Source organism: Eimeria necatrix, genomic scaffold, assembly GCF_000499385.1.
Source record: "Eimeria necatrix Houghton genomic scaffold, Enh_scaff133, whole genome shotgun sequence".
NCBI classification, from domain to species: Eukaryota; Apicomplexa; class Conoidasida; order Eucoccidiorida; family Eimeriidae; genus Eimeria; species Eimeria necatrix.
The window spans coordinates 397-14,297 of NW_013652080.1; the positions used below are offsets into that span (position 1 = coordinate 397).

Here is a 13,901-nt window from a genome sequence, read left to right on the forward strand (position 1 = left end):
CCTATGTGAATGTTGTAGTTTGATATGCTTCTAAAAGTTGTATTCCTGATCTGGGTGAATTTTCTGAAGCTGCGGAATAGCTCTTGTATTGAAGCTGACTCTATTGCCGCGTGTTTTTTTTAACAGAGCGCGTGTCTGATTCCGTAATGTTGACTACAGCTGCCCATAGCTGATGTAACACACTCTAGAGGAGGGTGAACAGGCGCGGCTTATGTTATTTCCTTGAACACTTATGGCTGCGTAACTCTTGGAGCATGTCGGCATTTCCGGGCGTAGCGAATATCCGCCGTCGGCATTTTTGGGATTGTTTCCTTTGAGATGTCCCGTACGCTTAAATTTGTGTAAACCTAGTATATTCATAGTTTTGTTCAATCATCAAGAGGTGTAATCTCTTTTACCTGCCTCAAATGGCATTTGGCTTTTGGATGTTGCCTCGAAGAAACAAAGAGACGCCAAAGGCTTCGAGTGCGGCGATTCGCCTAACAAGACGCTATTCGTCCAACTTATCATTTTCCCTCTTGTAGGAACAACTTTGTAGTTGAGGTCTCTTCTTGACTCTCTGCGTACGCGAGAAAGTGTTGACTGCTCCCTCCTTTTTACAATTCCGGCTGGCAGCAACCACCTGGAAGCTCACTGAAATGTTGTCTCTCTGTGAGTGCCGAATTATCGGTTTTCGTGCAATCGTTTCACGGTATCCTTACCGTGAAACGATGGCAAGCAAGCAGGTATTTCAACAGTTCGCTCACGTTTCACCTGCAGGTAGCTGGTAGTTTGTTGAGAAATCTGTTGCAGAAAGCTGCTGTTCCAACGCTTGAAAGTAAGCATTAGTTGGCCAGTTTGTTGGGGCATCGTACAGGGACAACGGCTACTGAACTTGAAGCAACAGCGCTGTGACCTAACTGTACATTGGTGGTCTAGCACTATAGGGCATTTCTGTTTTGCCAGCAAATGCAGTCGCTTTTTACGAATGCTCTAGACCTGCTTGCTCCACTCACAGCAATAATTGAGTAGCTGCTACTGCTTTAACAGTAGCGCTGCTTTAACAGTAGTGCTGCTATCCTGTATCATACGAAGAAAGATCAATAGCTTTATGCACGCATGCTTATTCTTGCCGCTGGTCTAGTGTGATGCACCGGTTACTGACAACAACAGTACAAGATACGTGAGCACATTGGAGACTGAGGGAGCTTGCTGCGCCTCAGCGAAGCTCCGCGCCTTTTAAAGCTAGAACAAGGTCGCCACCCGAATCTCTCTCAAGGTTTTTCATAATGGTAAAAAATATTGACGAGGTTTTGGGTGATGAGTCAATGCGGCACTGTCGGGGAGCATCATTTTTCAATTTTCGGTGGGCTTTATACGAAGAATCATGTAGCCATTCGATGCGCTATGAAACGCAGAGAGTAGCAACTTCTCTTGAGCTAGGACTCCATTTGCTATCGTTTTGCCTAGCTCGTCGCTTTTTCGGGGCATTCCCGGTCTTAATCGAATCAAAAACTAAATAATTCTCCTAGGCTTGCAAACACAGGCGCATGTTTGAATTCATACTAACACATTACAAAGAAGAGCCTTTTTGTTATTCCTTCTTTCAACCATGCTATTTTGGTAGTATTGCGCAATCAGTGTGATGCCAATATGTGCCTAAATTATCAGCATCCACGGATGCAAACGAGGAGCAGGTTTGCGATTACTCACTCAATACTATTTTCAGCTTTCAACTCCACGAAACGCCCAAGTTCCTTGACATCTAGAAGGGCACACGATTATGCATCTGTACATTTCAGAATGAAAAGAAACGTTGAAACGTTGCACGGGCCTTGGCAGCGTCCTTGGCAGCTTAGGACACCCTTTCTGCATTCCCTGGGAAGAATGTAAAATTCGGTGCTTCCGGAGCAATAATGGCTGCTTTAGCATACAGTGACAAGCTTTTTACTTCTTCACTGCAAAGTCCTTTGGAGCAAAACTGGGTTATTCTGCAGTCACCAAAAGCAATCTGTATGGCACTGACTTCCTGCTGGATGTAACAGCAGAAGTAACGAGATAAATGTAGTAGTTTTCAAAGTTGACAAAGGCCTTGTATTGCTCAGTGATGGTCCTGTCAACCAGAGTTCGTTAAGGTAAAAATGGACAAACGAACCGACTGACTGTCTTCAACTAGTATCAGTCTAGCGCTTTTGCACACGTCGTATTTTCCACATTCACTACACTGATTGAGGCGAAAAGCAGGAAAGGTTAAAAAAACGTGACGAATCCGATAAGTGAGCCAAATTGAAAAGGGCAAATATGAAGGAGGGCAAAAGGAATGCTAAGGGACACCAAAAGGGATAGTAAGCTTGCAAGTGTTTATTCTGTTTCTTTTCAGCGCTGCGTGCTGTCAACAGCAGCTGTTCCACATGCTGTGCTGAATTACTCCACAAGGTGTCAACTCGCAAGCATACCCACATGAGACCAGAGGCTTTTGCTGCTCACGCTGTCTTTGATTGGAGACGGCTCTGGGAAACCTGCCTCCTGCGTCACTCGGAAAAATGCTGCGCTGGGAGCGCTGCTCAAGACTTCAAGCAAGAATCGCAGCAAATATCTCCCTTGTAAGGCTCGCCTTGAAAAACATTCAAGGTCGCATAATTCGAGTGAGTTTCTTGCAATGTCAAGTAGATAGCTCAATGGTGGCTTTCTGTGGCTCCTGCGTTCTGTGAGTGGTCACTGCGCCCGAGCCTCAGATGCAACAGTTTCCACTTTTTTTGGCATTATTTGTTTACAGTGTAACATTCTGAGTCTTTGTACATGATTGGTAAAGCCTGAGACCCAAACTGCTCAACTAACCAAACTGCTCAACTAACCCTCGACATCACGCCGTAATTGTTTGCAGTCAACCCTGAACCGTTTTTCCTAAGCCGGCGAATACAAGACATAGGTCTTCAAGCGTCATACGTCTTTCATGGATAAGCACACAGATTTTCTTCTGGTGTCATTACGCAATCGTTTAATGAACTTAAACGATGACTGGGCAATGTACGGTCCCATCTCAAAAGGCAGTGTTGCGGTTGTTCGGTATGTGATGCTCAGCGGACAACTGCGGCTTTTACCTTGGGCTTTTGAAAAACATGGCATGTTAATAGTAGCGTACAGAGGAGTTTTAGTTCTACCTGAAAAAAGCCGTCACGTGCACAGAGGAATCCAGAAACAGTCGGAAGCTTAGGAGCATGCATGCCTATGATGGGCGGGAAACAATAGGCCTCGAATGAAACGCATCGACTAATCTGTCTTGACAAATTTAAATCAATAACGGAGAAACGATAGAAACCACAACTGTTACAAGTGCAGTGCAAATGCCTAGGATCCTTTTTGGTGAGAGGTATCTCGTGAAGCCACATTCGACTTTGTAAGGCGGCGTTTCAGCCAATGAGTTTCAGTCACTCAAACAAAATGAACAGGCGATGAAATGTACCGCATGATAGGCTAGGTGCAGTGATAATGAACCCCCTGGCTTCAAGCTGGCCCGAGTTCAAGAAAACAGGGGCAGATGCACTGAAAGTCAACCAGTGTTGGCCCCGTGCAGCAGAAACTGGAACATGGGGGAAACGCTTATACGGCTTAGTTTCATGCTGGGGTGCTTGAAGTTGTCATACTGCTGTACATGCGTAAATGCTGAAGGCATTGAAGCACCTGCTGCCACACAAGTGAAACGCACGCCGTTGATGAGGAGCCTTTGGACCAATTATTTTTGTCATTCCAAATTCAAAGCATAGCGGCAATAACCGTCTATCGCTGGATAAAATGCTGCTTAGAGCAACTGCTAAACAGAAAATGCGCATTCAATCAAATTTCATGCCAGGCACTTGCCGCTTACATACGCGAGTGACTCATTTTGAGCAAAGTTCCGCATACTCTGAGCAACTTCATGTTTGTCGCGTCTTGCGATTCAATAGTATGTACTAGTGTCTCCAGATGATCATATTTTGCTGCTTGCTTCAGCCTTGTCCCATCATTCTTTTTTTTAGCAATGGCGTGATGACCAAAGCCAGGTCAGGTGACCACGTTGTCTGCTTAGCACGTTGCTTCTCGTTTTATCAAGAATCGGTTGCATACAAAGCCTTTTTCACACTCATTTGAGGAGAAGCAACAAGCTGCGATTCAAATGATGCTGTTAATCGGCGGGCGCATTCAAAACCGTACATGTCCAAAGCCTTAGTTCTGTAGAGACAAAAATACGCCGTCAGAATAGATTTCCCCCCTCATGCAAACCGCATCCTGAGTCCATGGGGCATGCACAATGCAGTGCAAGTTCATGAAGGGCTATGCGGAAAAGCGTCAACTGCAGCTCAGATTTTGCAGCTCATTGCACGTTTTAGTTGCAAGCTTACGTGCGTAACGACCATATCACGGAAAATGCTCGTGACGCAGTTGTCTGTCCCTTTTCGTGCGTCTTGTAATGACAGGCCTCCACCTCCAAAAGTGTTAGTTCCTACAGTGCAGCACAACATAAGCGCAGATGGCCAACAGCGCAAGCAGCAATGTTGGGAAGATACAACCGTCTCAGTCTCTGGAGCAGCCCTAAGGCACGGTTTCTGTAACTGCCTTTGCTAAAGGTGAACGGCCAACGCTCCACAGCTACACCACTACTGAAGAAACTATGCTCAATGCGTAATAGCGCGCTTAGCTCGTGTGCGTGCGCCATGAGAGTATGATGCCTGTTGTCAGCCCCTCTACGCTAGAGAATCGCCTCTTTATCGCACTAAGGAGCTCTTCAACATTGTGTCACGCGTCTAGGGAGTACGGCCTGCCGGTTTCCACACATTTACCAGTGGGCTTCAATGCTGATGCGACTTCTATCATAGCATGCCTCTCTTGCATTATGTCACTTTTATCGCGCTATTAGCCCTAATTGAGGCACTTCTGCTTACTTCACCGGCTACAGGGATAAATGCCAGTTTTCTAGGTAACTATTTGTTGCAAATATGCCGCAAATGTACTGTGTGGTCCCCCCACTTGTGAATCAATCGGATTTGTGGGCAGGCAGCTGATAAAATTGCTACTCACCAGCACCTCTGCTGCCTGTGCACCTTTCTGGTGGTTCAGAATAAGGAATCATTCCCCAAAGATGCACATAGATCGCGTAGTGACGCTGCCAAGGCGCTGTCAGTGGGGGTACACGTAACGCCTTTGCCAATCCGCGCTTAGCTCGTTTAAACTGTCGTCACGATGAAGCGCACGTTTTCTCACGTGCCTAAAATGTGCGGAGAATAGTGTCTTTGCACCTCTGTGTCGAGAGTGTTGATGGCTATAACGCTAATTCTATTATCGCCGGTCGTTGGCGCATACCCTACACGGCATTATGCCCCGGAACACACACAAGCTGACGTAACAAAAATCCCGTTTTTGTGTTTTCTCCGGCGAACAAATTCGTAAGGAAGCCGTGAGCTTAGACAATGTCAGATTCAATGAGGCGCGCTGCTTAGCTGCTGACATTTAGCAAGGTAGGCGCTAGAGTGCGGCGGGCGCCTATTCATTGTATGAGGCCGTACCTTTCCAAAATGCCAACAGCCAATCGCCCGAGAGGACTGTAGCAGGAGTGACCTGCGTCAAAAGCATGCTGCCACGTAGCACTTTACTAGTTGTGGGGTCAAGTAAACGAAGAAGAGCTCAACGGAACTATAGTCGAAGCCGTTTTTAACGCATCCAGTGCATTGGCTTGTCCCCGTAGTGGGAGAACCCTAGACAAGGGTCCTCTACCGTAGCAATACATTTGGGCGACAGGTTGCGTCATCCTGTGTTCCTGTAAGCCTTTCGTCGTTCTCGAAGTTTTAGACTGCTCCAGTTTCTTTTAGATTAGCCTGCAGCAAGTAAGAGAGTGTAAGCCTGCGGGCCTGCCGGATTTCGCCTTGCAGATGAAATCGAGAGTGCCTTATCTTTTTGTCAAGCAGGTGGTGCTATGATCTTGGACGTCGGCGCATCATGCAAGGTGCCCCTGAGCTGCAAAGCTGCAGTGCCTTGTATACTTTTCCTGTGAAAGGGCTACTGTGCAGCAGTTTTCCATGGTGCGAGAAGGCGCCACTCTTGGCCAAGTTTCTCTATTGCTTCCTTTAAAGAGCCACTTCCTCTCTGCCCTGTGGGGCCTACGAGACAAACCAAAGGAGAAGCATTTGGAGGCAGGAAGCGCCTCTTCCTCCGTACCGAGCCCCCTGACGAGTACTCACATCTTCGTTGGCCGCGGGGCTCATGGCTTTGCTTAATGCTTCTGAGCAGGGCTGCAGTGCAGATTATTTAATGGCTGCGTAGTTCGTTTCCCCGCGAAGTGTAACCAGGACTGTGAGCTGCTGAGGAGAACAAAATTGTAATGGTGGTGAGTTTCGAGGGAACGGTCTTCACTCCTCGCGGCTAAAGCAGATACTAAAGGCCGCAGTGGTCATGTTTGAAGGTGGCGTACCTGATGGCTACCTGTACCCTGCTCCCACATTATGCCTAAGCATCTTACGTTCTCGCTCATTGCGTGGTCCCTCATAGCCATTCACTCCCTACTGACAGTGCAAATTATTATTACAAAATATCTCTCTATAATTAGGGAAACGAACTATAAACTACTTGCCCGGTTGAGAGTACGGAGGCTGCCAGCCCCGTTCCAATTCGTCCCCACCCTATGCTTGGTTTTCTTCAATTTGAACGGAGTAAACAAAGGCTCAAATTAGCCACACGAGAGTAGCTTTATCACAAATGTATTGTTTTAAATCCGTTTTGCCTCCTTTTGAGTGCATCCAGGCCGCAAAAGCTCTCCCTGAACTCGCTATGGGACTGGATGCTTTAACTCAGTGCGGATCAAAATTTTCCCTCTTCATTTTCCCCCGATTTTCGGCTTCCTCGCTTGCTGGCAACTTGCCGATATGCTTTCTAAGCTTATAATGTTTTGAATTGTAGGGGCCCGGCCTTAATGTTGCCACCACATTGCCGCTTCGAGCATTTGACAGGTGTTGTCTGCTCTCATGAAGTTTTGCTTGCATCATTGCTAAGCACTGGTGTCTTACGCGTCAACCAGGCATTGCAGCAAAAGAGGCAGACATGCTGACACAGTCCTAACCTGGCTCTAAATCAAGGCTGGCGCCTAGCCACTGGAAGCTTCGCGTGAACATTAAGAATACGATGTCACTACGGCTTCTCAATGAGGACTGTGAATACATATGAGCACTCCGCGGAACTCACCTGGCATTGATGCACGGCGTCTCTCCCACTTTCAACGGAAGCGATTGAGTAGCTATTTTCATCTACCAGCTGCCATAGCATGCACATCACCGCAGCGTGGTCATTGTGTGTTGCACTCTGCGGTGAGCAATTTGGGTCGACTTGGAGGGATTTCAGAGGGGCATGAAATCCCGCTCCTATCAGTCAATCTACTGAAACTTGTACGACAGATAAAATGCCAGTCCGTGTTAATCAGCGCGCCGTAGAGGCGCGGGAACGTAAAGCAGCAGCAGCTGCTGCAAAGGCAGCAGCAGCAGAACAAGAAGCTGAACGAAAGAGATGGGAAGACAATGATAAACTTGTTTCGCGAAAGCTAGAGAGAAAGGTAAGTGGGTACTGGTAAACGCTTTGCATGATTCAAACGATGAGGGTCGCCGATGCGACGCACCGAAAGCCAACGTGATACTAGGATATGAAGCGTGCCATTTGGGTGGGATCATGCAAATAGTGACACATTCTGTTTGCTTTGGCTTACAGGCAGAGAGTCAGGCCAAAGCTGAAGAAAAAATGCAGCGAAAGATGGAGCTCCGCAAACTAGCGGATGAGGAGATGCAGACGTTGGCGGGAAATTCGACAAAGAAGGTAGGGCTGAGTTTAAGAAGTTGGAAGACGGGAGGAATAAGGTGTACTGATGGCATATGGTGCAGCATGTGCTGCTGCGTGTGCTGTTACGTCCTTCTTAGAACCAGTCCCCTACAAAACTGACGAGGGCTCAAATATTGCAGCGGCAACTGAGAGCTGCAGCAATGGAGAAAGAGGCATCTTCACCGTCGGTAGGCTTGTAGTGTACGGATGCACTTCTGGAAAGAGAATTTAATGACGACGTAGCGTTCTCTGCATTGCATGTTCTTGGGAATGAGTAATGCGTACGAAGTTTTCATGTTGATATGTTTCAGGACGAGGGTTCAGTGCTGCGTCTTGAGCCGAATATAAACCACGTGATGAGGGCGGAATCTCTACAAGCGCAGTTAGAGGGCAAGGATATTGTTTCGGGTGAGGGCGGTTTCTTTCTCTGAGCGCGCGGATATAGACGTGATATCTGGCCTTCATCTTAAGTTCCATCGCCGCTTTATCACCTATCTTTTGGCAGTGTACAGGATATTGCAGTTCAGGTTTGGCAACTTTTTGTGATTGGTGTATGGTGCAGCTTCAAACTTAGATGATGCTCTTAGCCAGCTTGCCGTGTCGGAAGCCGGCGGTGAGGACAGACATCCAGAGCGCCGAATGAAGGCGGTGAGACATTGCACCTTACTCTTTTCATTGGAACACATTGCATCTTTAGCACGTGTGAGCGTATTGCCGTAGACTTTTTGTTGTTTCTGTCGTGCTGCAGCTGCACCTGGTCTTCGCTACTTTGTTCTGTGCGTGTTTCTTTGTACATCGGTTTTTCCGTGTGCCTTTTCGTCTATGCGGCAATTAGGCCTACCGTGCGTACGAAGAGCAGATGCTGCCGCGCCTTAAGGCTGAGAACCCAACGCTGAAACGGTCACAGCTTTTAGAGCTGCTTTCGAAGCAGGTACGTTTCATGCTGCCTGCTACGCGGCATTGCTGTGTGTTTGTGCCACACTGTTCTCATGATCGAAGGCTCACTTTATCGCATTGTGATCGCTGTTTGGTCTTATTTGTATTTATGCAGTGGAAGAAGGCTCCCGAAAATCCATTGAATCAGTCAAGCTGAAGCTTTTTGAGAGCTTGTTGCTGCCGAACCGAGCTGTGATGCACGCATTGGAGCAGCACTTGCATTTGGAGCTGCGGACCTGTGTGCATCCACGGGCTGCGTTGTAGGCGCAGCTTTTAAGGCTCAGCCACCGTCTAAACCCCAGCTCACCAAAACCATCCTGCGGAAGGGATTGACTGTTGAGCCGGCCGCAAAACCCCAATAGAAGAGCACGATTGACAATTGAGCCGGCCGCAAGACCCCAATAGAAGAGCACGCAAGAGCCCCTCCCACATGATTGCATTGTTTGCGTGAAGCTCAAATTTCGACATTCCCTTTGCTGAACAGAGGACATGCAGTAGTTGGCGCTTTGTAAGGAAAGAAGGCGACCGACTGCAACTGAAGTAGAACAAGAAAGAATCACAGTGCGTGCAGCCCTGTACTCAAAACACGCATGTGACTTGTTTTTGGAGTGCGGAGAGGAGGCTCACTCGCCAGGCTATATACAGAGCAGTTCTGCCTCTTCATCCACGGAGTCTCTCAACGCATACTTGCTGGGTTTGCTGGGTCAGTACTTGTCATTTTACGTACTCTGAACTCGAACTACTCTTCCTCAGCTGCAACGATAGGCGTTTACTCTGTCACAAAGCCTACTAGGTTGAATGGTAGGAATCACCGGCGGCCGGCCGGAGAGTGCGTTGGGAGTGCGGCACATTTTGCCAGCGTTACACAGTTAGCGGGGGAATCCTGTCGAATCGAGCAAGCTTGGCTACACATTGCTACACAGGCCACGTTAGGTACGCATAGGACAGGCTGGATTTCAATTCGCTCGCTGTTCTGTCAGTACACCTCCATGGTGAGGTGACCATGTTGGGTCTACATTACAGTGGAACACGATGCGGCTTGCCAGTCTTAAGGGGCTCGCCATCACCGTTAGTCACCGTCCGGCGCGTTAAAGACTAGGGGTGGTGGTTTCTACAGTTTTTGGTTCATGTAGTACCAACATTAGGCTCCGCTGCAACATCTGAGGTTCCCATTGTTGCCTCTCTTGTCTTCGTCCCTGCGGCATCAGGGTCAAAACAACTCTCTCCATGTTGATTTGGCTCGAGTAGGCGGCTGCGTGCTTGCGCATTTGGACTGTTTAGCACTGCTGCTGCTTCAACATTCGTGTTTGTCGCCGCCGTGGGGTGTGCAGTAGTAGCAGTGACTGCGCCTTGAGTAGCACCGTCCACATCTGACGACGGTGCTTGGGCCTCTGCCAAGTCACTGCGAGCGTCCGATACGCACGCAGTCAACTCTGAATGCAACTCTACGGTGAGAGCGCCTCTTTGCGCCGACTCTCGATGACCACGTCCAGTCCCTTTCGAGGGGCGGAGGTTGAGAGCCCCCACAAAAGCTGGCGACGCCGCGCTGCCGGTACCCTTCCGCCGCGAACGTGCAGCAGTCAGACTTGAGGTGCGCCCAACGCGTTCTGTGGGCGAAAGGCCTTCGCGCTGACTCTTGTCGTGTGCTATCATGGGGTAGGCTGCGGGGGGAATACTGCTGAACAACGGCATCGACTTAGCCGCGCGGTGACGCTCCCGAAGGACTTCCCAGGCTGACGGATTTGAGGCTGCGACGGTGCGCAGGGTGGACAGACGGGCTGGTGGCAGCGCACGGTCCGCGAATAGCTCATGGGCTGCTTGCCATACACTTCGTGCGACGCTGCCTAGAGTGCTTGCCTCTGTTCCGTCGGACTCAGATTCCTCCTCCTCATAGAGCTCAGCCCTTCCGTCTTCAAGTTGAATTATGAGATCGTTTTCTTGGTTCGCACGTTGCAAATACAGAGTGGCTTCTTCGTGTAGCCGCCGACTGTCGCCTTCAGGTGTATCGACACTCTCTTGTGAATCGTGGTCTGAAATCGCCTCAGAGGGCTCTCTATCTGTTGACATAGCCTGCTCCAGGTGTTGCAGCACTCGCGAGACGCCTGATGCCAGCAAGCCCGTGACGCTCCGTCCCAGCCTCTTTCTTGTGGTGGTCCCAGCCTCCTCTACATGAGCAGTGGTCGCTTCTTCACAGCTTTGCGGACTCTCTGCTGTTTTCCTGGGGTCACTCCCGTCACAGAACGGAGCAGATTCTTTGCCAAAGCTGCGTGCACCTGTCCTACAGCCAGCATCCGATGGGTCAACTTGACTCTGTTTGCTTGTGGAGGAGAGGGGCTTATCTGACGGCGTGCCATTCCTGTTCTGAGCAGCCTGCAGGACACCGCTGCTAGCCAGAGGGCCCTTTTCATGACTTCTCGGGGTGGAATCACTCCGTGGGGAAGCGCTTGCCTCGTGCTCATCCAAATTTTTCCTGAAGGCCTCTAAGCTCTCCAGTTCGTCTACTCTTGCAAGGGCGCTCGCGTAATTTTCCCGAGTTTTGATAAGCTGCACCCGGAGCCGCTTCAGCTCGCGGTGCTGTGCCTGCAACCATGCAGCTGACAACGTTAAGCTACACTGCAACACAAGCTCTTGGCGTTGCTTATACGGTCATAATTGACTAAAAGGGGTTCGTGGACACAACGTGAAGAACGGAACGCGAACTACTACTTCTTGGAGTGACTACTGTGCGCAAGCACTATTCTACTCAACTGCACTGCGAAACGCAGCAAAAGGGAGCAATTTTGCTAACTTTGTTTCGTTCCATAAGAATCTGTAGAGCCGTTTGATACTCTTCAATGCGAAACCCCCCTGCGGCCGCCACGTCCTAAATAAGCACCCGTAAGCCAAAAAACGAACACAGGGAAATATTTTGATGCCAAATTAATCGGCCACAGATCACTCTAGCCGCGTAAGAAGGTGAAGCTAAGCAGCTACGGATAAAAAGGGACACCATAGAGCTGCGTTGCGGACTCACTGCTGCCTCAACTCGGGCTACGTTGACTTCCCCTTTAAGGGCCTCATTTTCCTTCTTGAGAGTCGCTGCTTCCTTAGTTACCTTTTCTAGCTGCATCCGCAGCTCCTCCAGTTCTCGCTGTGGCCGCATAGAACACACGACGAGAATTCAGTGCTCGCACGCCGATTCAAGGAAGCTTTGCTCAGGATGATGCCACAAAATGCCGCACATGAATACGCCTTAAGCTCATGCCATAATCTGCAGAAAAAATAGTGTCACCTCTTTCGCGGTGACCTTCGTTTTATACTCCTCCACATGGCGGCGGTGTTCTGCAACGCTGTCTTGAATACCGCTTTGGATCTGCTGCAGCGTTGCCTCCAAGTCATCTCTCTCCTGCGCCGTCGTCAACAATGCCGTTTCGCATTCTCGAAGTTTCGCCACGAGAAATGTCTTCACCTAAAAACGAGAGGCAGGTAAAGCATTCACTCACGCCTAGTTTTCGACTTGACAGGCTTACCGTCTATTTCGACGAAATAGGCAGTAAAACATATGAAGGGTACGGAGTAGCCATTGGTGTACCTGTACCTGTTGCAAGTTTGTTATCATCGCCTCCATATCCTCTTGCAGTAATCTGGTGGCCGCTAATTCGCTGCGGGCATCGGCAGTCTCTGCTATATCGCTTTCCACCTTCAGGATTCGTTCGAGCTCCGTTGAAGCGTCAGATCCTTTGAATATCCAGGAGCCCAGAAATGCTCGAGGACCAGGGGTCCTTGTGCTTTGCACATGAGGCAAGCCTGCTGCCAGATCTACACTACCACTTGTGTCTTCGATGCCAGAAGCCGCTGACTTCGCCGTTTGCCGGGTAGCTACCATTGGCGCGAAGCGAAAGGAAGCCATTCCAACCCCAGGCGTGCGCCTGCTGGTACCTGATGAGGGGTCCATATGGACCCCCGCGGAATTCGATTCCTGGACTTCTCGGCCCCTGCTAGCCTCTCGTTTTGCGCCAGAACTGCCACCTTCCATCGCTCGGCCACTGGATGCAGTGTCAAGTCTCTGGATAGCTCCTATTTGGCGCAGGCATTCGCTGCGGGAAAGGCGTTCATCAGCTGCAGCTGCAGCGTGCACGGCTTCCGCGTTCAAGTACCCGTGAGCTCTGCGGGTGTAGGCTCCCCACTGTACCTTTGACCCGAAGGACTTTGTGAAGGTGATGGGCGCTGATGGGTACGCTATGCGACTGTTTAATCTACCACGAATTCCCTCTACGCTCCTCCCAGAGGCACTGGGAACTGATGAACGCAGCCTCGGGGCTCCGCTATGAGCAACTGCGCCGTCACTCCGGGCGTCTTGCTGCGCTACGCTGCTGCCTACTGGCAGTCTTTGGGATCCAGCAGCCTCTCCATGGTCCCAGCCCCAGCCGTCTGAAGCAGGACAGTCACCGGGGGCAACAGTTGCCGTAGGGCATTCCTGGTGCGATATTCGAATGCTTGATACAGGACTGTGCGCTCTCGGGCAGCTTCTGCCAGGATCCAGGTGCGAAATCGCTGGTATGGGTAGGGAAGCTTCAGAAGAGTTTAGGGCTGTGCCGATAGGGTGGTCTGAGCGATCTGGCGGTTCTCGAGCGATACTGTCGCGAAAAGACATACTGGAAATACCCTTCTCCAGAGGACAAGGGCCGTTACAGCATAGAAGCACAACGCCTCAATAGCATCCTCGTAGCGATCCAAAGCTTTATCTATTGGAATACGCGAGCTCAGCCACTACTGAATAACATTGCTGACGTCCCGTCGCAGCGCACTCCATATATCCAGGAACCCACTGACAACAAAGTCGGGAGACAACCATGCAACGCCTAAGAAGGTGCAGCGCTAGTAAAGGGAGCCAGTACTCGAGAGAATTTAGCGTTGTTCATCCCTAGGATTAGGGCTGCTGCCCGGTGAGCCACTGCTGCCGCTGCTGGCAGCCCTGTAATCGAGTGTCACCACATATTAGTTGGAGGTTGCATTCTCCGTCATTTTCACAAACGAATTCTAATGTTGTAATAACATGCAAAATAAACTATTCCAAGCTTGGAGTGCCCCGATCATGTTTCGTAGTGCGCATGAGACATTCGGATGCTTTCGCGAAGTCAAACGACAAAAAATGAGTGTACCAAAGCCTTTTC

The 13,901-nt window shown here is 49.7% G+C and overlaps 2 protein-coding genes across 2 annotated transcripts; one reads left to right on the forward strand and one right to left on the reverse strand.

Annotated features, from left to right (window-relative positions):
• Nucleotides 1-7,402: 7,402 nt before the first annotated feature.
• ENH_00011060 (hypothetical protein, conserved) lies at nt 7,403-8,905 on the forward strand (the record flags this gene model as incomplete). Its single annotated transcript, XM_013578845.1, has 7 exons — nt 7,403-7,552; nt 7,705-7,809; nt 7,911-8,000; nt 8,124-8,220; nt 8,375-8,460; nt 8,648-8,743; nt 8,864-8,905. The coding sequence occupies 7 exons, from the start codon at nt 7,403-7,405 to the stop codon at nt 8,903-8,905; spliced, it is 666 nt and encodes a 221-aa protein (XP_013434299.1).
• Nucleotides 8,906-9,873: 968 nt separating this feature from the next.
• On the reverse strand, nt 9,874-13,381 carry ENH_00011070 (hypothetical protein, conserved; the record flags this gene model as incomplete). The annotated part of the gene is made up of 5 exons (XM_013578846.1): nt 9,874-11,328; nt 11,537-11,611; nt 11,762-11,878; nt 12,020-12,196; nt 12,326-13,381. 5 exons carry the CDS (start codon nt 13,379-13,381, stop codon nt 9,874-9,876), a joined length of 2,880 nt encoding a protein of 959 aa, XP_013434300.1.
• Nucleotides 13,382-13,901: the final 520 nt, after the last annotated feature.